This window comes from Bicyclus anynana, chromosome 15 (assembly GCF_947172395.1).
Source record: "Bicyclus anynana chromosome 15, ilBicAnyn1.1, whole genome shotgun sequence".
Classification (NCBI taxonomy): domain Eukaryota; kingdom Metazoa; phylum Arthropoda; class Insecta; order Lepidoptera; family Nymphalidae; genus Bicyclus; species Bicyclus anynana.
In genome coordinates, this window is record NC_069097.1 from 2,940,221 (window position 1) to 2,964,013 (window position 23,793).

The 23,793-nt window shown below is 35.6% G+C and overlaps 3 protein-coding genes across 5 annotated transcripts in view; 2 read left to right on the plus strand and 1 right to left on the minus strand.

Annotated features, from left to right (window-relative positions):
• The window catches only part of LOC112044972 (3-phosphoinositide-dependent protein kinase 1), a 136,584-nt gene extending 123,061 nt beyond the window's left edge, over nucleotides 1–13,523 (plus strand). For 2 of the 3 annotated variants that reach the window (XM_024080994.2, XM_024080995.2), the window contains 4 exons: nucleotides 9,048–9,306; nucleotides 9,437–10,366; nucleotides 11,019–11,296; nucleotides 11,380–13,523. In XM_024080994.2, the coding sequence (XP_023936762.1) occupies nucleotides 9,123–9,306; nucleotides 9,437–10,366; nucleotides 11,019–11,296; nucleotides 11,380–11,484 (1,497 nt within the window). In that variant the 5' untranslated portion in view covers nucleotides 9,048–9,122 and the 3' untranslated portion in view covers nucleotides 11,485–13,523. Of the gene's footprint in view, nucleotides 1–5,830; nucleotides 6,290–9,047; nucleotides 9,307–9,436; nucleotides 10,367–11,018; nucleotides 11,297–11,379 lie in introns of those variants that run through there. The other variant, XM_024080993.2, reaches the window with a different exon arrangement.
• A 1,797-nt stretch (nucleotides 13,524–15,320) lies between these two features.
• Nucleotides 15,321–18,597, plus strand: LOC112044954 (uncharacterized). Its single transcript, XM_024080972.2, has 3 exons — nucleotides 15,321–15,810; nucleotides 17,173–17,412; nucleotides 18,359–18,597. The coding sequence occupies exons 1-3, from the start codon at nucleotides 15,628–15,630 to the stop codon at nucleotides 18,521–18,523; spliced, it is 588 nt and encodes a 195-aa protein (XP_023936740.1). The 5' UTR covers nucleotides 15,321–15,627; the 3' UTR covers nucleotides 18,524–18,597.
• Nucleotides 18,598–18,623: 26 nt separating this feature from the next.
• LOC112044955 (IQ domain-containing protein K-like) lies at nucleotides 18,624–23,772 on the minus strand. The gene is made up of 5 exons (XM_024080973.2): nucleotides 22,381–23,772; nucleotides 21,380–21,519; nucleotides 20,567–20,661; nucleotides 19,511–19,640; nucleotides 18,624–18,716 (listed from the first exon to the last, which is right to left on the minus strand). Exons 1-5 carry the CDS (start codon nucleotides 22,631–22,633, stop codon nucleotides 18,624–18,626), a joined length of 711 nt encoding a protein of 236 aa, XP_023936741.1. The 5' UTR covers nucleotides 22,634–23,772.
• Nucleotides 23,773–23,793: the final 21 nt, after the last annotated feature.

The window sequence follows — 23,793 nt, forward strand, 5'->3', positions numbered from 1 at the left end:
TGCCACTAGGTCCTCAGATCGTGTGAGGCTGGCGTAAGTCATACTCACCTTAACTATAGAATAAATATATACCTAAATACATGGTGTAAAGTAAACTTCACAATGTATAGCGATATACCGAGACGAAATTACACGTGTCTACGTTTGTTATACGTAGTAGGTAGGTATGCATTTGTAAAGTTATGATAGGTAAGCTCTTTACAAAGTCCAGTCGGTTTAGGTATCATGGTTTGATATAGTTAGTTAGTGCTTTTAGAACGATAGCCTGTGATAGCTAGACCTTTGTCATTTGGTTAAATAACTAGCAAACACCGCGCTGTTTCACCCGCGTGGGATATATAGCACTCGGGGATAGGGTAGCTTCCCAACAGTGATTTTTCAAATTGGTAAAGTAGTTTCAGAGCCTATTCAATGCAACCAAAGAAACAAACATTCAGATATTTCCTCTTTATAATATTAGTAAAGATTAGGAAACGTGGAAAGCAATCCAACTTTTGCAACAATTATCATACAATTTACACAAAACCTTAACAAGTTATTATGTATACATAGCTAAACCCTCCTCACAAATCACTCTATCTACTGGTGAGAACTGCATCAAAATTCGTTTAGTAGATTTCTTTTTTTTTTTTAATTTCTAATGTACTTGTCACCTGGACTTGTGACCGACTGGCGTAGGGTGAAATTCTTTAACCCATCGTCCATTGGTAAAAGACCAAGGCTCCGCTGAGAGATTTCTTTCTGCCACGCGATGGATCCGGCACCCGCACAGTGATTGCATAGTATAATAAAATATTTGTCTCTTACTTACTAGATAAAAATGGCTATTGCATAGCTTTTATCGCGGCTTTTACCGAATCAAGAAATTCCGTAACGAAAATAAACCTAACGCCCAAGCCGTGCATCAAGTTAACACATTTCGACGTTGTCATATCGGCTCAACTGGACAAGTGTGAAACTACTACAACTAATAAATAATATAAAATAATTATAATTGCACGAGTTGATAAAAAATGCTTTTGTTGTTGTTGATGTTGCAATAGCTTTACCGCGGCAGTCCCCGAGTGCCACACGTATTTTTTTTTATTATTGTTAAAACAATAATACGCAAAGTGTTTTATATATCTACTGCACATTATCACAAATGCACTTGGTTACGAAGGCAGTTAACACCTTTCGCAGCGCACCTGCGCATCGGAAGAATTTAACATCTGGACGTACAGATACAGAACATGTGCTTATACGAACTTTGATTATTTATATTTATTAGTAAACAACATGGTTTTATGTAAGGACAATGGAATTGGGCGCCATCTAAAATTGTAACTTTTGTGTATGGTTGAAAGGAAAAATAAACAAAATGCGTTTATTAATTTTCAGTTGAAAACAATGAGTATCTAAAGCGAAACGTCTAGATGACGCAAAAGTGCACATTTGAAAGAACATATAATATTTGTTACCAATAGTATATCAATAGTAGTGGTGGTGGTTATTTTATCTATACTAATACTATAAGGCTGAAGACTTTGTTTGTTTGTTTGTTTGTTTGTTTGTTTGAACGCGCTAATTTCAGCAACTACTGGTCTGATTTGAAAAATTCTTTCAAATCGGACCTCGTGAAGATGTAGCCCTTCAGTTTTAACTGTGAAGTTTTATCTGTACAGTTTTATCTTATTGAAACTTCTATCAATATTATTAGAAAATGGATGTATGCAGTTAAAACTGAAGGACACTGTACACGGACTAGTACACTGTAACTGAATAGTTCGACTGTTCAGTTAAAACTGCAGCTAAAAATACACCGGTTAAGGTAAAAGAATATTTAAAATCGGTTCCGCGGTTTAGCTGTGACAGCGTAAAAAACAAACAAACTTTCGCATTTATAACATTAAGTATGAATATGCGAGTTATATTAGCTCTACAGAAGGCAGTGATTCTTGAGAAGGTGCGTATTGAGAGGAGGTTCCTCACTCTAGAGCCCTGACCGGTTGCTTGGACACTCTAAAGTCCCGCAGCGGGAAGGATGATTATTTTTTATAAATTTTTAATAGTGTTTTGTATTTGACGGCCGCGTGACGCAGTGGGTAGTGACCCTTCTTTCTGCATCCCCGGCCGTGGGTTCGATTCCCACAACTAGAAAATATTTGTGTGATGAGCATGGGTGTTTACCAGTGTCTGTGTGTATTTATACATTATATAAGTATTTATATATAGTATATAAATGTATATTAATATTATAATATCAACTATCTTAGTACCCATATCACAAGCCACTCTGTATACTTACTTTGGGGCTAGATAGTGATGTGTATTGTTTAAGTATATTTATTTATTAGTAACACTGTTAAAAATTTAAAGAAAAAGGACAAATAAATAAATGAAAGAAAAAAAAAATAGGTGGCGGCGTCCTTAATACATTTTTACTGGCGTAATAATACGCACATTAGTTAATTGTGGACTAGGATGCCAAACATTTATTTTATTCTTTTTTACAAAAAAAAACGTTCACGTTAAAGTGACGTAACGGCTCGCGTAAAGTTGCGTCGCTCGCGGCGTTGGCGCCAAATATTGACGTTGCGGCGCTTATCAGTTATCACATTTAGGTATTCCATCTTATCGGCTCTGTTTTTGTACACAAAGGTGATATCTAATCCAACCTGCGCGGTTGTACTAACGATAGGTACTATCTCTTGAAAATTATTTAGCAGAATTGTCAACAACATAGGTTTATATATTACAGTTTTTGAATGTACTATAATCGTAATTAGTACATAGGTATATAACAATGAAATACATTATTTGGGCATGTCGGCATATGTCTAAGTAATTTTAATCCCATGATGGGTTTTTATCATGAGCATATTATAAAGCGCGCATAGTTGGAAATGGTTCACGCGAATTGAGCATTGTTTCTTATGAATAAAACAATATTTTTTTAATTATTGCTAACGTACTTAATTGGGTAATATTATTGTTGTTACATTTATGGATTCAACCATGTAATTTTATCCTTAATGTACATTTCACTGATTAGTATTTAGTGGTCTATATTTAAACTGTTCTCGGAAGCCTTAGTAAATACTTCCTCACGTTTGGATGGTATTTTTACTTGGTGATTTAATAGAGATTTTTAGGTGGACTGACGATATCAAACGAGTCGGAGGGATTCGCTGGATGCAGGCGGCTCAGGATCCTGATGTTTGGAAGTCCCTACAAAATGTCTATGTCCTGCAGTGGACGTCCATCGGCTGATATGATGATAATACTTTAAAATATCAACGAGACACGGTACTGACCTATCCACGCAACTCCTACGCCTAAAACTTGAAGTCATACAACATAATACGCAGGCACAAAGTGTAGGTAAACATAACAGCGATAACAAAATGCACTGCACATCCGTTTGATATCAGGTTCTACTAAAAAAACTACTGCAGCTTGCACCTTGTGTATGTATTTAGGTTATTTATTATCACATAGCACGGAGCCAGGTGCAAACTGCACGGTTCAATGTTCGACACAGCTTTTATTTTGATCGAAGCTTTGGCCCAGGAGGGGTTGCTGTCTCGATACGGCAAAAAACCCGTCACCCACCTGGCTTTCTTGTGCCGACTTGAGTGTCTAACGCTCCGGAACTGTTTGGTTTATAATTTGTACAAAATTGTCTTTCACAGACAATGATTGTTTTATATTATAGATATGTTACGTGCGTACAAAATCATCGTAAAAAAGTGATCCGAATTTAGCGACTGCACTGCGCGCACATGCACAATTTTGTGTTTACTTAAATTATATATTTATTTATATTGTATATATAGTTTTTTCACTTCCTAAACAGAACTCGACATTGTAGACAATATTTAGCTATTATGTGTTTGAATAACTTTCGTTGTTTAATAAGCGACTAAATGAAATTAAGATAATTATGCACATTTGGCCGCCCTAGATTTGATGCGCTAGTGTCCTATCTGTAGTGTAAAATATCGTTGTTTACAGACCATTTTGATGCAATATTGTACAAATAAAACATTAAGATGAAAATGTGCATAATATATATTTTATTATTAGGGTTTTTTTTTAATATGAATAATTTGTATTACATGGTTTCCCGAGATTTGCGAAAACTGATGATTTTAATGATATGAATGTTTGTTACTCTTTCACGCCTCGACTACTTAACCGAATTGGCTGAAATTTGGTATTGAGATATATTATAGCATGGATTAACACATAGGCTACTTTTTATCCCGGAAAATCTATGGTTCCCGAGGGATTTGTGAAAAACTAAATTCCACGCGGACGAAGTCGCGGGCGTCCGCTAGTTAAATAATATATATGCTGTTTAGGACATTCAATTAGTTCAAAATCACTTGTTGATTAATGAATTGTTATTAAACGTATAGAATTCGACCAGTTTTATTTATAAGTATCGTCGTCGTCATCAACCCATATTCGGCTCACTGCTGAGCTCGAGTCTCCTCTCAGAATGAGAGGGGTAATGCCAATAGTCCACCACGCTGGCCCAATGCGGATTGGCAGACTTCACACACGCAGAGAGTTAAGATAATTCTCTGGTATGCAGGTTTCCTCACGATGTTTTCCTTCACCGATATTATAAGTATAGATATAGATAATGGAGCTTGTCGACGGATGCGGCAGATGCGGCCAGTGTGCGGCGCGCACGTGCCCGCAACAGCTGTGCCTTTTTTTTTTCGTACCTCGCTACCTTTACTATTATATACAATCTTATTCTACATGTATACAACCTTAATCTCGCGCTGTAGGCTATGCATTTCTTTTCTTGGGACAGGTGGTAGAAAAACCCGATCTCAAAGGCTATGGTTGCTGGTCTTTCGATATTTAAAAGACAGACTACTACTTTTACTACTTTTACTACCTGTAGTAGTAAGAAGTGAGATCATGACTAAAGTCTGAATTCATTACTTAGCTTAGCTTACTTATACATGGTTTACTTACTTTACCAATTACTACAATCGTCTGTCATTTAAAATAACATTGCGTTAGATTTAATAATCTCTATCTTAAGTTAAGTATGTTACCTATTTAACAATATCTAAGTCGAATGCTTTAAAAAATTTGGCGCCCATTTAAGTGAAACCTGTTGGTTATTATTCTATCTAGGAAAATCAAATAAAATTACAATATTCGTACTCGAATTACGAGGTGTACGTCTACCAAATATTCGAGTTCAAAATACAGTTTTTTCAAGATTGCGGGTGACGGTTCGTAAGTTGTGTTGCACATCTTGGTGCTATTGATTTTCTTCTCGTTTCCCGCTAAAAATCGACTCACTCCCCCCGAACCCCACTAACCCCCACCCCAGTCCCATCGTCCCGCACCGCTCGCACCGACGCGCTGTACGATGTAACGTTCGTTTACAAATCAAAACAGAGTCACGTGGATGTAGTTTTTCATACAACATTTTTATATTAGGTATTGAAAATTTCCAAGATATTTGTAATTAGTTAATTTTGGGTATTGAATTACCTAATTTAATACAATTATCTATTAATTAATGAAAGTGTACCCATACTTATCTTTAAATTTAAATAGAGTTGATTTTGAGAATTTTAAGTAAAGTTTACTTACAATAAAGTCTTAGTCATGTAGTCGAAATTCGTCATATATTATTTAAATCTGTAGATAGAAAACGCATGCTGTTCATTGCATATCCGTAATTCCGTATCCTACGACACGAAACAGCAGGGCGGGAGCGGGCGGCGGGCGGAGGCGGCGGCAGGCGGGGGAGGGGGCTACATTATACCAAACAGCCGCGCGCCGTACGTAATGCGACCGTGCGATTATTCCGTCTACTGAGCGGAGGACATAGTCAATGCCTCGCCTGCATCAAGCGCTGTGTTTGTTACTACTTTAGTCTGCAACGCGCCGTCGTAACGTTCGGTCGTGTTCAAGCGCTCAATAATTTAAAATAGCCGATTGATATTTAAAATAATAGTCTTAATTTATTTGTTTTGTTGCATTCCTTAGTGTCAATTCTTCGTTTTAAATAAAAATAGTAAATAGTGCTGTATTATTTATAGATTCGGAATACGAGCTTCATGAACTGTGATCGTGTTTTGGATTTTGAACATTAGTAAAATAGTGTGTGATACACCGTATGCGAAGTGTAGAAATGAGCGGATTGACCGTAAGATCCAAAAGGGGTTCGAGGGGTAGTGCTACACTTCTCGAAGCGGCAAACAGAATCCTGAAACTTCTCGGCGTGAGTTCCACGAAACGCGGGAAACAACCCTCCACTAAATCAAAGGTAATTTCATAAATACTCGCATTTCGTTACTATTTTAGAATGTGTATTACTTAGATATCAGTGAAACCAGAATTAAAATAAAATAACGATACGTAATAATTTTTTAATACTACAAAATAATTGCTCTAGAAATCATTCCTCAAAAAATCAAGATGTGTATTATTAAATAGTCAATAATTAAAATCTATCTACAAATGTGTAATCACGCAATACGCGTTTTTAAAAACAATACTTCAATTTGTTTTGCATTTAAAGGTAGTTTCTGTTTTTATTTTATTATATCTGACGTGGCGTGGCATAGTGTATCAATTATTGTTACAAAAACGGTTGTTGATAAACTTTCGCTGCACCGTCTCTCTGTGCACTTTCGCTCGTCGTATTTTTATTTGAGAGAGCGGCAGTACTCTGGGCAGTGCTCGGTGTTCAGTGCTCGGCAGCGATGCGACGATGCGGCGACGACGAGCGCGCGCTTGATCGCTATGATGCAAACGTTGGCGGGCGCGGCACTGACACGGCACTTGTTTGTTCACGCGTACACGGCGTGACCACCTTGTTTACCACTACGAACGATTCACGATTCGCATTCATCACTGTTTTTCTAACGGCCCACTGTTATGACTATTGACTATATCATTTTCTCTTCTTCTGTACCAATTAGTATGGTAATTTTTTCGTTGTCCCACTTCTGATGAATTGCAAACTACGAAATCGTTGATGATATTATAGATATTTCAGTGTTTAGATCTGTCGTAGTCTGTAGCTTTGATATCGATTCGTAGCTCATGTTTTTAAAATTCTGAATGGATCCGGTTCGCTTGTTTGATAATAAACGTAATCGAGTCACTTCATTCTGTTTTTCTTTGATAGTATAAGAGATCATTCTACATTTGTTCTTAGTATTATATTATCTTGCAATGTTTTGTTTGAGCTGTTCATAATTTGAGGTCAGAGAGCGGCCTCTGAAGTTGTTTAGAGAAATTGAATTGAAATATTTTAAAATCACAATCGTAAAATATGCATAAATGTTGATATGTATTTTATTAATAGGTACATTAATGTGTTTACATTTGCATTAATAAAGATAACGTCTTATTTTGAACGCAATTATTCACTTGAAGCATGTTTGTGGTGCATGTACGATGTCAATAAACAGATCAACAAAACAATCTATGTAATACATAATATTATTAGGGTATTTAACTATTTAGGGGAAAAATTTACTCGATTAGCCTTTCCTTGTATTTTGCAATGTAATTATGATATTCACGATGATTAATTACTGTTATTATATTGTAATTATGTAAACGTGGAATGTGAAAACTTCGATGGTATTGTAAGAAGTCATTACAATTCCATTAACGAGTTTACTAATATCGGATATAGTTTGAGAGGTCTAGAAATTGACACGCATTCATCGCATGTGCCATGTGAAAGAGAGAATTGTCTGACTCTGATGAATGTGTTCGTAGGTGCGGTCATCGACGTAGAGGGTCTCGTAGTAGAGGGGATCGAGGTCGAGTACGAAGTACGGAGTAGGTACGCGCGGACTGCGGAATGCGTTGCGGTGGGAATGCGCTCCGAGACCGGAGTACCGTTGCCGCGGTGTATGAACGACGCCGCCGCGGAATGCGAGACCCACTTGCGGTCTACATGGACCAAACTCATTTATTTCAATGACTCATGCGCCACACGAATTGTGAATTGTCGATGTCGATTGGTCGTTCAGATCTCTGTCTCTAGTGTCGTGTCCGAGAAACGTTGAAGATACTTTGATTCTAATTCTTCTATTACTATATTTGTTTCTCTATAAACCAAAATGATTAATTATGTCAGTTAGTCGTGATCTACAAAAAAATTCAATTCGTCTTGCAAATCTTTGTTGTTTCCAAAAAACGTTGCAGATTTACGAATGACAACAATACACAATATTTACGAATAAAATAAAAACAAGTAGTAACTAGAATAAGATAGCGTTGCTTTAATAGCTCTAATTTATATTCCAGATGTTTGCGCACAATCTGTGATTTTCATAAATACACCAATTAATTTGTCTACCGTAAAATAATTAACCATTAAATACTTATAACAATTCATGGCAAACCTATGCGAACCAAATCTAGTGGTTGCTATTTGAAAACTGTACCAAATGTATGATTATGATGCTGAATGAGAGTGGTATTTTTTTCACAACGCCTCCGTAAGAAAAAAACGAGCAAAAAAACTTGAGCTGCAAACTTTAGAAATTGGATCATCGAACTGTTGGTGAGGCCAACGAACGTGGCAGCGTCTCGAATACATCAGCCGTTTAGTTGTAAACTCACCTCTCGGCGTGTTGGTTCGTCTTGTTTTGCAAGGATTATTGTATAGGTACTGACTAAAATATGCTAGATGTTCTTTTAGTTCGAAAACTAAAATATACAATTCAGTCTTGAAATTATTTTCAAGAATTACGTAGAAACGGTTACTGTAGGTGTGTTACATTTGTGTATATTTAATTTATCTTTTTAAATGCAGAAATTAGAACTATTTATTAGGATTATACATTGTCACCTTGTTAATAATCTGTCAAATTATAATAAGGCTACAAGTTCACGAAAGACCCAATATGTACTCGTATCAAGAAAAATTATACGAAAATCAACCCAACTTTATGCGCCAAAACCGATTCTGACCGTCAGAAATTTGCCTACTTTCACTTGGTCTTCGGTAATTCGTATGACTATTTATTGCAAATTTCAGTCTCATTGTTTTGTTACAGCCGAACAGTCGTGCCACCAGTGAGGTGCGGGCTCCATTGGCAACAACAGAGTGCGTAGTCGAGTCGCCGATCAAAATGCAGGCCTCTCAAGCAGCGGCAACTCCTGTTCCTACTCCTACGTCTACACTATCTTCGAATAACTCATACAGACACGCCAAAAGAACAGCGAAAGATTATATATTTGGGAAAATGATTGGCGACGGTTGCTACAGCACAGTTTTCTTGGCGAAAGACATTCACACTGGCAAGGAATATGCAAGTGAGTAACTGTTTAATCTCAGTGTCTAATGTATATTAAGTATCTATTAAAAAGTAACTACAACAACATGCGTGAAATTGATCAATTAATGTAAGGGGTTATTTACAATGTTGTTTCTTTATTGTTTCAGTTAAAGTTTGCGAAAAAAGCTTCATCATACGTCAACAGAAAGTGCAGTACATTAAACGTGAAAAAGATGCACTAAACAAGCTCTCGAATGTGCCCCACGGATTTGTTAAACTATATTGCACATTTCAAGATGAAGAAAGACTTTATTTTGTACTTTCGTACGCAAAAAATAGTGAATTATTAAAACGTATTAATGAAGTAGGCTCCTTTGAAATAAATGTAGCAAAATTTTATGCAGCGGAGCTTCTGCTGGCCTTAGAACAAATGCACGCCAGAAAAATAATTCATCGTGATTTGAAGCCTGAAAATATACTATTAGATGAAAATATGCATTTACAAATTGCTGACTTCGGAACGGTTAAAATTATGGAAAATGATAAAAAGGAATCAGCTGTATCTATATCAGAAGAAGAAGAGAATTCATCAAATGATCGTTCAAGGAAAATAAGTTTTGTCGGCACTGCACAATACGTTAGTCCAGAACTGTTGCAACACCGAGTAGACACATGCGCATCGGACTTGTGGGCACTGGGTTGTATCATTTACCAAATGATTTCTGGATTACCGCCATTCAGAGGATCAACAGATTTTCTTACTTTCCAAAAAATTTTAAAATTGGACTACGAATTCCCGGAAGGTTTTCCAGCTGATGCGAAAGATTTAGTTGAAAAACTTCTTGTTTTGGACCATAAAAAGAGATTGGGAGCGAGCGACCTGGAGACTAGCGATACATACGAAAGTATCCGTCAGCATCCATTTTTCGAAGGAATCGATTGGGAAAACATTTGGGAACAAACTCCTCCAAAAATTAGCCCATACTTACCAGGTGGATCCTTCGAAGAGGAATACACTGTACCAGATTATTTAGAACCTGGTTTGGACAAACGCAAAATTGTTGAACTATGGGAGTTGGACTTGTCTACATCTAGAGGTAAATGCCCATTTATATATTTTTACAAAAACTCGTTCTGACCAATCGGATTTGTGAAAACTGTATTGTTAATAGGGACTGCTAAAAAGATTTGTGCGATTGAGTGCACTCAAGCGTCAAGTAAGAGGATCGTCCGTGACCTAAATTCTTTGCAAAATGCGCGTGTGTGTCGTTTTAAACTAAACCAGGTTTTTTACGGTAATTTTACGGTCAAATTAACGCTTACTTTGATTTAATACCGATTGAAATCGTATATTATTGAAGACAAATTTGTGACGTAATCCCGCAGATGTTGGCCATTGAGTAGTGCATCTACATTCTACACCCACTGCTATTGTGTTCTTAAGCGAACATCCTTTATGTTCTTGATTTACGGTTTGATAGTAGGGATGACGTCACATCCCGGTACACTGCAACAGCTCTGCATTCTCATGCGCTTGCGACATCACATTATGAATGACTCGCCGCCCGTCGGGTTCATTAATGACTAAGTTTGTAAACAGCTGAGCCTCTATTTCTATTAAGATAAATACAAACGTCCGTAGCATTTTTTGAAAACAATAATAATTGGTCGTACATGTTTAATAAATCTCAATCTACTGAAACAGATATTTAATAAGTACTCATTTAACTCTTTTTTTTTCTTTTTTAGGAATATTAAATATCAGCCCTGAGGAGAAACGACGACGTCTTGAAATTCAAGCACGTGAAAGTGTTTGGCATAAATTCGTAAACGGAGAACTTATTTTGAAACAAGGACTGGTAGACAAGAGAAAGGGTCTGTTCGCCAGACGCCGAATGTTGTTATTGACGACAGGTCCACGCCTGTTTTACGTCGATCCGGTTAACATGGTCCTCAAGGGAGAGATTCCGTGGTCTCCAGATCTACGTGTCGAAGCCAAGAACTTTAGAATATTTTTAGTGTACACGGTAAGTCGTACAAATATAACGCTTGCGTATACCATTTGTTGCAACAGTTGGAAGTGTAGCTAACAGATGTTTTTCTTTTCCAGCCCAATCGTACATATTACTTAGAGGATCCGCAGTCCTACGCACTAGAATGGGAAAGGGTCATAAAGGAAGTGCGCATCGGCACGTACGGGCGGGACACGACTTAGACCGGCGCGGTGCTGAGCCGAGTCGCGCCCGAGTCGGGCCGCGCGCCCGCGTTCCTCCCGCCCTCCGCACGGCGAGTGCACACTTCTAGGATATAAACTAGCCTTCATTTTGAGCACGAATATCAACCAGAAAAATGTTTCGCGGCGATGTACGACCCGTCTCCTGAGTTATATCAGTGAACGATCCTTTAAGTTTGCGAGAGCCCTGCGCCGCGCACGCTGCGCCTGCGACGCTTCCGATGCGCCCGCGACGCTTGCGATGCGCCCGCGACGCTTGCGGTGCGCCCGCGACGCGCTCCGGAGAGAGGACAAGAAGACGACGCCAGTTGCCGATCGGTCGGTGCACTGCCACTGAATGACTGATTCCTACTAGTATGTCCCGACAGTCTTAAATTATTATTGTTCTTATTTAAGTTATTTAATTGTGGATATCTGCCGTCATTTGTAAATATTTGTTGTAATTTATTATTCAAATTGTTAGCGTAATGTAATTGTGTGTATCGTGGGCCTTTTTTAACTTAAACTTGTATTGGCCTCGAGAGAGAAGTTGTTATTCGCCACCCGCGTGTTCACGCAGCCCATTCCAGTTGGTAACTAGGCAATTAATAGCTAAATTAATGATTATTTATTTTATTTTTAATTATTTGCCAACGGAATGCGACTGTTGTACAGATATTAAATGGTAGAGAATTATAAACAAACATATTAGTACATATTGCAAGCTGCCTGTAATGATAATGGTATGACAGATTATTTAATTTTAAGTAGCTCTTTTTAATAATTATGAGGGTAGTACAGTTCAGGAATGGGCAATGCTTCTATGAGAAGGAATGCTAAGTGTGGATTGTGAACCTTCGTAATTATACACTGTATCACACTAATGTTAACGATTTTCATTTTAATGAAATAAAACAAAACATGTAGACACAATTTGATAACATAATTATGTTACGAAATATATAGCCGTATTTGTCGAAATTGGACATTTATTGCCATTTTTGGGAAATATTATTAACGTTTGCGAATCATATAAAATTATTGATGCAACTAAAAGTCAAATTAGTATTCTGGCAAGTTTGTAAAATGTTTTTAATTATGTTCTTTTATTTACACAATAAACAACAAATCTCAATATATTTTGTACGAGAATTTTTGTAACGCAAACCTTTACCAAATATAAAGTTGCATAAATAAGTTTTATGTGAGCAAAAAAGGGTCCTAAAACATAAATTCGAATGTACAGTGGTAAAGAATAGGTAAAATATATTCGCAAATACAAAACAATTGTAGCAATGATAAAACATTAATTAGGTTAAATACCTAATATTATCTGTCATGTAAACATCTAACATAATTCGCCTTCGATAGTATCATTCAGTCATGGGAGCCGTCATGCATGCTATGCATACCATGCACCATAGTTTTAATTTAGCTAAAGTATACGGAAATACTGCCAAAGGTGGTCACAGAATTGTTTCATAGGAATTTAATTAATTAAAATATTTGAAACATACATACCTTAATTAGGTACATATTTTGTACATTTCATGAATTCAAATTTTTGCATACTTTATTCAATCAGTGTGCGTAATTCAACTTGTTATTTTAATATTGTTACAATAAAGATCAGTAATTTCAGGGACACATAGTTTACCATAGATTTTGTTTTGTTTTCTATTGAAAATGTTACGTTGTATGATTTAACTTAATAGTTTTAAATGCCTGAACTTGCCTGGAAGTATTTATTTCAGTGGGGGCTTACTATAATGGGATTAAATCCAAGATCTTTTAGACAAAATATATAATCTAGGAGTAATAGAATTTCAGAAACTAAAAACCGAACTATAATAGATTAAATTGGCCATCAACATTAATTGGGATGTGACTACTCCATGACATTGTTATTAATAAACTATCTGCATTTAAAATTTAATAACTGTTAACTATACTAGTTATATTTTAAAACATTTGTATTGCATGAATTCCATAAAGTAACTAAGTAAATAAGAAATTGAAAATAAATTGAAGTTGATTTTTTATACATTGTTTCCTTTTGTTACTCCAATATCACGGTTTTCGTCAAATAATATTCCCACCATGGGGGCTACAGATGAAGATTTGTTAAGGTAAAACAGTGTCTGACGATTGTGAGATTTCTCACAATATCCCGTAGAATATATCAAAACATTACCATTAAACTAAGATGTTTGGGGAATCGAAACCAGGTACCGCCAAAAGCCACCATGGTTCAAACTCTGTGTCTACCATACTCTACTTACATAAGGTAGGAAGGTCTTGCCGTGGGCATCACATGCTGGTGGTACAAAAATGGACTCTGAACTTTTTGCGTAGACTTAGAAGTTAATAGACATCTAATTGGCGTGCCGTAGTAAAACAAAGAATGTCTGGAAAACGACACACATCATAATTTGTAGCTAGCTAGCTAACTAAATAAATAAAAACTCATTGGGGCTGGGTCTAAGAAAAAGATCCTCCCTCTATGGGCTGGGTACTGGCATAATGTATTATACATGTATACATTTACATAATTACGCTTGCCATTAATATGGTTTGCCATGAAAAGTGTGACATCTTGAATCGTTCTCCGAAAATATGCATACCTAGAGCGTGAAACAAAAACTAAAGTAATTTCTTACTCAATGATTTTTATTAGATTCATTTCTCGTTAAAATAATGGTGAGGGCGAACCTGTGAGAGAGACTTGAAATCATTATTGAAGCCATTGTCATACTACTCTGTGCCATTGATAAAGAATATATCTATTTTCTAATAATCTAAAATAATGAATATATCTATATAATATGTAGATATCCTAAATATAATATAGCCGGCAAGCCTAGGGTTGCTATCCTCACCAATATGTCAAATCAAATGCTAGCCACAAAGTGCATCGTCGAGTGAATTAATATTATATTACCACACGTTCAAATAAAAATATTAATAATTTATTTGTCAAAATTTTATAATCTATTGACTCAAATCACCTGTAAGTAATTTATAACAAGTAAATAGAAGCTCACACTAAGTTCATCGTTTAAGTTATATTATCTGATTAAAAGTCTATTAAAAAATTATCCGTTGACTGACCCGTTGTTAGGTTTGGAAATTATGGCACTGATCGTAAGTCGTAACACCAAAATAAAATCACTTGACTTCGATGCAGTCTTTCTATGTTGTTTTTGTTTTTTTTTGAGATTCATCTATTTATTTTTCTGTCTACACATAACATTTTATCAGTATGTGGCTTTGCGCCATCTATGTTACTGTACAAAACTGCAAGTTTTCTGAGAACGATTCCAGATGTCGTAGTTTGTTTGAAATGTATTCTTATTCTTGCCAAGTCCACTTTTTTATTATCTGTATTTATCACAGAGTAAAACCAAAATATTTTTACCTTTGACTTGACGTCCGGTCCAACGGCCGTGGTCATAGATAATACACTAGATGCGCAACGTTAATTTTAGTTCCACAGGCTACAGATGGCACTTTTTAGAAAAAGTAGCTTAATATTAGATATGCCAAAAGATGGCGCTTTTTAAGAATTTTGGTTCGTTCAAGCTAAAAACCCCCAAGGAGAAGAAGAAAATCTACATAAATGAAAAAGTTAGCAAATAACAACATTATTTCCGCAAAAAACAAAAAAAAAACAAAAATGTTCCAGAGATCTAAAAAGCATACAGTCAGCCCTCTAGTGTAGTATTATGGCAACTTAAAAAAAAGTACAGCGCCACCGATGCCAGATGTCGCTGGTAGGTTTGCTAATTTTTAAATTTGATTTTGTATGACTGTTTCAACTTTCAACTTTCATTTCATTCCCATGGCCGTGTGGTTTTGGTCAAAGATTACACTTACAGACTTATTATACTCTTTGCTTACAGTCATAGTGTATTGTATTATTTTGGTTTTTACTCTATGTTCTAACCTAAACATAAATAAATATTTATTTTATAAGTATAGAATTTGAATTCTTAAATTCCTAGCTAAATTACAATATTGTTAATATTACTTGCGTTACCATATAACATAGCTAATTAGTTAGTAAAAATTCAACTGGCATTTATAACTTCACCTACATAAGTAATAACCTTAAATTTAGTAATACAACTTTTACGAGAAAGAAGGATGTCTTCGCCTGTGATTAAATACGTTGGAAGAACTACGAATTTCAAGGGTAAAACACTATGGGAAATAGTTGGAAGTCTCAAGAACTACGGAGTTGGAAGGTTGATCGTTCGATCCGTTTTCGAACGGTATCCTGAACCAAGTTACATGAAAATCGTGAAAGTAGAAACATGTCCTGATGAAGTAAGTGTTCTTTACTCATGGAATGATAAAAAAATTTTAATAGGTACGGAATGTTCCATTTGAAACTACATTTTCTGCGCACTACCGTAAAAGTCGTGATCTAATATTGTGTTTTACTATTCTAAATTGTTTTTGTAGTTTTAGCTGATAACAAGATGTACCTACCTTATATTAAAATAAAAGCAGTCAACGCCCCGTGGTTTCAGCCTTGTTGTTTCCATTCCCATGTGAATACAGAGATAAAATATTGCCTATGACACTAGGAAATAACGTAGCTTTCTATTGGTAAAAGAATTTTTGAAATTGGTTTAGTAGATCCAGAGAAAACTCCATACAACGTCACAAACTTTACCTGTTTATAATTAATGATTAAACGAACTTACCTGTACGTGAAGTTCTATCATAATTATGCGAAGGTTTGTCCGAATAGAAGTAGTATGGATGAAAATAATCACCTATACATAACAGAGAAACACTTTATAGCAGATGCTCATCAACTGTCTTATACCTGTGTTTTCCCATTTGGTGAGTTACACATGGATGCTGGGCCATCTAAATATAAAACAGGGTCATAGGACTCTCCGAGGCATGGTGGTGTTCAACGAATTACCAAGATTCCTACTTTATGTTCAAAATTCATGTATTTCAAGTAAGCTAAGTTTACAAGACTATTTGTAAAGACTACCACTGGCTCCCAAAGACAGGTTCTGCTGAGAATGTTGCTAAATTCTGCTGAAAGAATTTATCTTTTTCCAAACAAATTAAATGTATAGTACTTGCAGAGCTTACTGCGCCGTGGGTGTTAAACATTTCAAAAGACTACAGTATAAAAGTGAATAAATATTATGCTCCTAATTGGTTAGTTTTTATTTCATAGAAATAGTGGTGATACTGTGAGAGGTTAACCAGCAAAATCTTTCATATAACTTGCTTATAAACTTAAGCCTCACTAGTACTGTATCAAGTTCTATAATAGAATGGGTATCTAAAGCTGCTCTGGTAAGATCTTACCAAATTTGGCTAGACAGGGAGAACACCACACATACATTAAAATCAATTAACACACACCAAGGAAGGGTGTGTTAATTGATTTTAAAGGAATTCCTTAACCCTACACCCAGTTGGTCATAAGTCCTGAGCTCTACTGAGAGTTTTTCTTTCTGCCACAAAATGGACCTGGCATGGTAAATCATTAAACTGCTAAGATCATTAATTTTTTTTTAGATTTCAGATTCATCTCAATTGCTTAGTTTCTTACAGCTCAATCCTGGATTCAATTCTACAACCTCATGATCCTAGACCACCATTGGTTAACCATTTGACCTACAGTTGCTTATCCATGTATTTTTTTATATATTACAGGAAAGACGTAGAGTGCGTGTATGGGTTGAAAAGACCTTCAGAGGCAGAACCCTGCCAAAACTAACAGAAATCTACCGAACATCATACAAGCCTGACTATAAGCTTATACCCAAAGATGAGGAGTCAAAGTTGTTACATGTTGACCATAAAAAGACAGAGGTCATTCTACCAAACTGTATTGAGATGCCACCCTTAATGAAGAGGTTTATTGTTAAGGATCATGAAAAAAGAGGATTGGAGGTAAACATTTTATTTCAACACTAGCTGACGTGCTGCTGTCTTATATAGCCTGACACTCACAAATATCATGACTTTCTAGTGGTCAAAGAATTTTCAAAATTGGTTCAGTAGATCCAGAGATTACCTGCTACAACACTACAATCTTTACCTCTTTATAATATTAGTATAGATTTTAAGGGATAGATTTGTCATTTTAAAGTCTTAATAAGTAGTATGTATGCATAGGAAATACATTCTCTCAACTGTTATTTGTTTGGGATAAGAAATAAATAAAAGCAAATATTACCATTGACACAATACAAATAGATGTCCTAGTAAAATTGTAGTCATCGGATTTAATTTATCTAATTGTATGATGTATGTATGTATGATTAATGTATGTATATGGTTAAAAAAAAATGTTTGTCCTGAACATATTTTCATGCAGATTTTTAAGAAAGATTTAGGTATATAATTATTATCAATCAAATTATATCAATATATAATTATTATCAGGTTATTTAGTTCAAAATTGTTGAAAGAGTGAATAAGTCAAGCCACCTAGAAGCTCTTATGAAATATAAAGATATTGAGATCAAAATGACAAAAATGTGCTATGGTTTATAAATATTCTCTAAAGTTAGGTTATTATACTAATTCTAATGTATGCCCATTAGAATTAGTATAATAACCTAAATTTAAAGTAATAAGTTTATATAGCTATCTTACAGACGAAGATACAGGCATCTAGTAGTACAGTCTGACCATTTAGGTCAGACTGTACTACTCTTCCTGTCCCTTTCCTTTATCTTCGTTAGCTTAGTTAGCACTTTCTGTAATTATAATTTTTTGTATTGTATATTTTACAATCTCAGAAATGGGTGAACCTATTGCTGCATAGTCTGCATAGCACTTTATTTTTTGGTGATCTGGCAATATTATGAATGGAGAATTATTTTATTTTCAGGTTGTAAAAGACTTTGTGCTGCCATTATCATACAAACATAGCCCAAACAGGGTTCAAAGGGTTGCAATAGGTGACGAGAAGCCTACTATACAATTTACTATGGGACTTGGAAAACCAGCTAGTCCTTCTCTATATGAGGGAATTCCCTTGGAAAAATCTGTTTGAAGTGGTGTACCTACATGTTTAGTTTAGATATTTTTAGTCTATGTTACATTGATATAAATGCTTAGTTTTAAAAAGTCAATGGTTTAATTTCACTAAATAATTACTTTTTATTAAAAGCATGTTGTGAAGCTAACATCTTGGCTAGATATGGATTAGTGTCAATTTCAGGTACATTTTGCTCTATCTCCAATTTCTGAAAAGATAAATATTAATACTTAAATATTCTTTCTACATTCTGGAGACAAACTTCTGTCTAATTTTAACCAACTTCAATAAAAGGAGGAAGTTCTTAATTCGACGCGTATGTTTTTTTTTATTTGTTGTTGTTTGTTACCTCATAACTTCGTTATATTTAATCAATTTTAGAGAGTTTTTTTTTACCACGCGATGGACCCGGCACCCGCACGGTATTCGAAAGAGTATATTTCTAAATTGGTCCCATTTAATTTTCATGAAAATCGGTTTAGTAATTTAGTGTTAAAATGAAAATAACGAAATTGCCAGTACTATGCTATAAAACACTAAAAAAAAAAAATTCAACCACCTTCAAAGTGATCAGAAGGTAGCACATACGATATTATTTTTCGCTTTTTAGTTTATATTGTGGTTTTAAAGCCGGTTTTTTTTGTTGAACGCTTCCAAGCTAACAAAATGTATGGGAATGACAGATGCGATCGACAACTTGATCCTGTCGATAGCTTATGTCATTCACATTATTTTTTAATTTTCGAAACGTTAGCGTTTGTAGACTTCAATGACGTATTTCAGTTATTTTGTTGATTTTAACTCAAAAATACTAAATCTATTTTCATGTGAATGAAATGGCACCAATCTGGAAGTATGTATAGGTACTCTTTCAAACAAAAAAAAGAGTTTTCTAAATTGGTTAATAAATGACCAAGTTATGAGGTGACAAACATTAAAAAAAGCCTAAAACCTCCTTTTTTGAAGTCGGTTAAAAATATAATTAAGTGAATAGGAAATTACCTTCCAGAATTCGCGCAATTCTTGCACTTCATCGTCACGTTGCACGAAGTACTGGCGGACTGTCTTCTGTATCAGTGTAGCGGCGTACTCCTCCGGCCACAACCAGGATTTAGGATAGTATGGGCGAGGGCTGGTAAACAATTTTATGTATACATTGTGAGCCTATGATAGCCATACCTTCGTTATTATGAAGGCTAAAAGGTTGTCTGCCAATGCTTCTGTACCATAGGTAAGTAGTTAAGGTAGATAACTGTGGAGATCGAACTGCGGTGACTGGGAGGTAGCAGATTACAATGTCCAGATCCTCAATTGTCCAACAATGCACCTCCAACTTTTCCGTTTTGTGCATTTTATGAAATTAAATATAACGTGTCTCAAACGGTGAAGGAAAACATCGTGAGGAAACCTGCATACCAGAGAATTTTCTTAATTCTCTGCGTGTGTGTAGTCTGCCAATCCGCAGTGGGCCAGCGTGGTGAACTATTGGCTTAAGCCCTGTCATTCTGAGAGGAGACTCGTTCTCAACAGTGAGCCGAATATTGGTTGCTAATGGATGATGATGATGATAGTTATAGCTTACATTACTTACCTACGGCATATTAGTAGTATCTTTGGGTTGACTCACTTTCAGCTTTTATAAAATACTAGCCGACGCCCGCGACTTCGTCCGCGTAAAACTCGATGTAAACTTTCACCTACCCCAATCCTACCCCTACCCTACCCCTAGCCTACCCCTACCCTACTCCTACCTACCCCTACCCTACTTTTCTGGTTGATTTTTTACACCTTGTGTCCGAAAAACCCAAATATCTTACGGAACCCTATTTTTTTCAAAATAAAATTTAGCCTATGTTACTTGTGGATAATGTAGCTTTCGAATGGTGAAAGAATTTTTAAAATCGGTCCAGTAGTTTTTGAGCCTATTCATTACAATCAAACAAACAAACAAACATACAAACAAAGTTTTCCTCTTTATTAATATAAATATATTAATAGTAGTATAGATGTATCGCTCGCTCTCTATAAGGTAATTGTTTATCAAATGTTTACACTTACTCTTTCTTCAATATCTCTCGAACCCAAGGCATATTGAATAAATGCAAACGATTCTGCAGACGATGAGGATATCTTGGGTTACTGGTCCATAACAGCTGAAATGAAAATCATAATGTGTTCCAGTTCCACTATCCACAATAACCTTCATATGAGGCCCGTACCATTCTTTTTTTTAATATGATAAATATTCCCATACCCGTCCAACTAGTCGGGAAAGATTGTATTAGCAGTGGGTACGACAATAGACCAACGAGGCGGGGATCGAACCAATACCCCTCGGTGATGAGTCCGACCGCTCTTATCGTTGAGCCATTGAGGCGGACAGTGCGTGTTGCCATGTATCACTGGCAACACGCACTGTCCGTTTTTGAAAAGAAGACTTTTGTCTTCAGACGCTCTGCTCTTCGAACTATATGCCCCGCCCATTGCCACTTTAGGATTGCCACTCGTCGAAGCATTGTCGCAGTAACTTTGGTTCTTCTGCAGATCTCATTTCTGATTCGATCACGCAGAGAAAAGCTGAACATAGCACGCTAAAGCGCACGTTAAGGGTCTCTGAACCTTCTTATGAGGTGGTACATAAATACGCCATCATTTTCAGCTTATTTTGAGTGATAATATTTATAATGATCAGTACCAAACGTTAATGACAATGATAGGGACTGACAGTAACATGGTCTCCGAGGTACCGGGGTGTAACACCACTAACTTCCTAACTCTGCTCTGAGGCGATGAAATAATACTAGAGAGTTATTGAAAAACAGCAGTTTATAAGTAGGTAACTAGTTTTTTAGTTAACTATTTGATTTGTACCTGTGCAATATGATCAACTCCATTGAAAAAGCATTTTTGATATTTCAATGCGTCCCATGTCACTGCTTTGTTCAAAGTTTCTTCCAATGCCGGTATGAGATATACGAAAATTTCTTTCAAGATGTAATCACACTCCGATTCTAAAATTTTAGTAAAATTAGCAAAATTTCATTTGGTAAAGACGTGCTGCAATCCAATTTATTGTTCTATGCTATGCTATGCACTACTTTTAGCAATAATAATTAGGTTACTAAAATGAATAAAATTGGCAAATAACCAATTACAGGTGGCACACCCAAGTATGTCTCAAGTTGGTGGTGGTAGGATTGCGTTCTATAAGATGATGTTCTAGTGATGGTGGAAGAAGCTGATTGTGAGCATTTTTGAAAGGTATTTTTATTTATTAACCATGTTATAAAAATTACAATTAGAAAAACGTTATTCACTTCTTTACTTGCCCTTTTTTGGTGGGTGGCCTATGATGTACGAGTACAAACAAAAAAAGAGGTAGACAGGTTATACGTGAACCACAAGTGGCACGTTAAAACTATGCTAATTAGCAAACCTGAGCTCAGTCGCCGGACTGCTATCGTGCAGTTGACAACGCCGCTGAAATATTTTTTGCGTGCCAGTTGTAAACATCGAATGTGGTATATGTAACCTATCTACCTCCTTTTTCTTCTAAAATCATTGCGTGTTGCTCTGATTTTTCACTTGTCGTCAAGGCTTGGTGAAAAAAGTATTGATATCATAGACTTTTTTAGCAGCTTTCGTTGATGCGCTTATATCATTGTGCTTCCTGTTTGTTTAATTAATATTTATTCAAACGGTTCTAGAACGCATTTAGTGACTTTGCTGTTATCATATCCTCAGGATCATGATCCTGATCCTCAGGTTATTTATTCCGTAGTTTCATTACTCTATTACCAACCGAGGAAGTGCTTAGTGGGGTTATATGAGAAGCTCTTTGGCATTTAACTTCTTATGTATCGATGACTTACTGTAAAATGGAGGTTTCTTTATTTCTTCTTTTTTGCTTTGAGCGTAATCCGCGATTTCTTTAAGATTCCTATCGCTTTCCTCAACAATTTCGTTCCAATTGGCCGTGTATTTTTTCTTTAGCAATATCGGGAAACTTATTTCAGAGCTAGGTAAGCTGTCCGGCAAGGTGAAAGCTGCCACGGCTTCAGCTTTTTCACTTGATTTCCCATCTTTTCCTGATTTTCCCTTACGATCGCTGGCCTTTCCGGCCATTTTGAATAGCGAATATAATTATTCAAAAAGGTTTGTCTTTGTAATTTGTATTTTCTTTGCCGAGTGAAACAAATTAATATCACTAGTTTTCACAATTTATGAAATAAATATACTGTCATTGGCTTATTATTTCATTATGACATACATTATAATGTCAAATTGGAAGGATTTTTGACAAATTTTTAATCGTTTTTCACCTCAATGTGTAATATCTAGAGTTTGGTTATTGAAAGGAGAGACTGAAATCGCGCGCCAAATTAAAAAAAAAATCGAAGTAAATTCAGAAATTATTGTGCAAATATTGGAATAACTGAGTTTAATATTTATTTATAGTAATGCTGTCACAAACAAAAAAATAATTTAAACAAATTATGAAAACGCCTGTTTTTTTTAATTTGTTTGTATGTATACCTATTTTCCTAATTCCCCACAAATCAAAGCGAAATTCCCAGAGTTGAGAAAAGAAAAATACTCAAATTCCCCATAATTTTGCTTTATTATTCTTGCAGTTTAACATTTTTCTGAATATATGGACAAACATCCTGTTTATTCCGCCGCATGGCCTGGAATGGTCCAAAGTTTCCTCGATATGAGGGAATTTCCCACAAATTGGCAACGTTGTCCAAGACGTTTGTCTACAATATCATGGATCATTAATTCATTAATTGATTGAGAGCAGGCAATCTATGTGCTTTCAGTTCTGTTTAATATATTCTTTTACCTAGTGAACTACGACTTTTTTAAATAACAGATGATGAGTTGACCAAAATTTTTCAGTTATAAATAAAAAAAAATGTTTGGTCACTATTTAACTAGGCAACCTATGTGCAGTACGTCAAGGTGAATATTATCTATTATTTATTTCTAATTGAGAGTTGAGGCTATATACCTATTTCTAATATCGGATCAAAGACCATAAAGAATACATAAGCTCGAACTCTTTCCGCATAACAACGTAGTTACACTGAAATTAGCCCTGTCCTGTATACACAATAACATGATTATTATAACAGTACTATAAGACAAAAGAACGAGGAAACAGGTATTTACTTTAGCCTAATCCTGCACCACTGTACAGTACTGTTTTAGTTTTTCTCCAAATAATTTTTCATTTTTATATAATTATAAGTAAATAATAAGTAAAAAGTTAAAATTTTTAG

Coding starts and splice junctions, on each gene's coding strand:
- LOC112044955 (XM_024080973.2), bottom strand. CDS start 22,633: ATGGCCGGAAAGGCCAGCGATCGTAAGGGAAAATCAGGAAAAGATGGG. Junction 21,520..22,380: donor AAAGAAACCTCCATTTTACA/GTAAGTCATCGA, acceptor CTAAAATTTTAG/AATCGGAGTGTGATTACATC. Junction 20,662..21,379: donor GAGTTGATCATATTGCACAG/GTACAAATCAAA, acceptor TTTTCATTTCAG/CTGTTATGGACCAGTAACCC.
- LOC112044954 (XM_024080972.2), top strand. CDS start 15,628: ATGTCTTCGCCTGTGATTAAATACGTTGGAAGAACTACGAATTTCAAG. Junction 15,811..17,172: donor TAGAAACATGTCCTGATGAA/GTAAGTGTTCTT, acceptor TATATATTACAG/GAAAGACGTAGAGTGCGTGT. Junction 17,413..18,358: donor ATGAAAAAAGAGGATTGGAG/GTAAACATTTTA, acceptor TTTTATTTTCAG/GTTGTAAAAGACTTTGTGCT.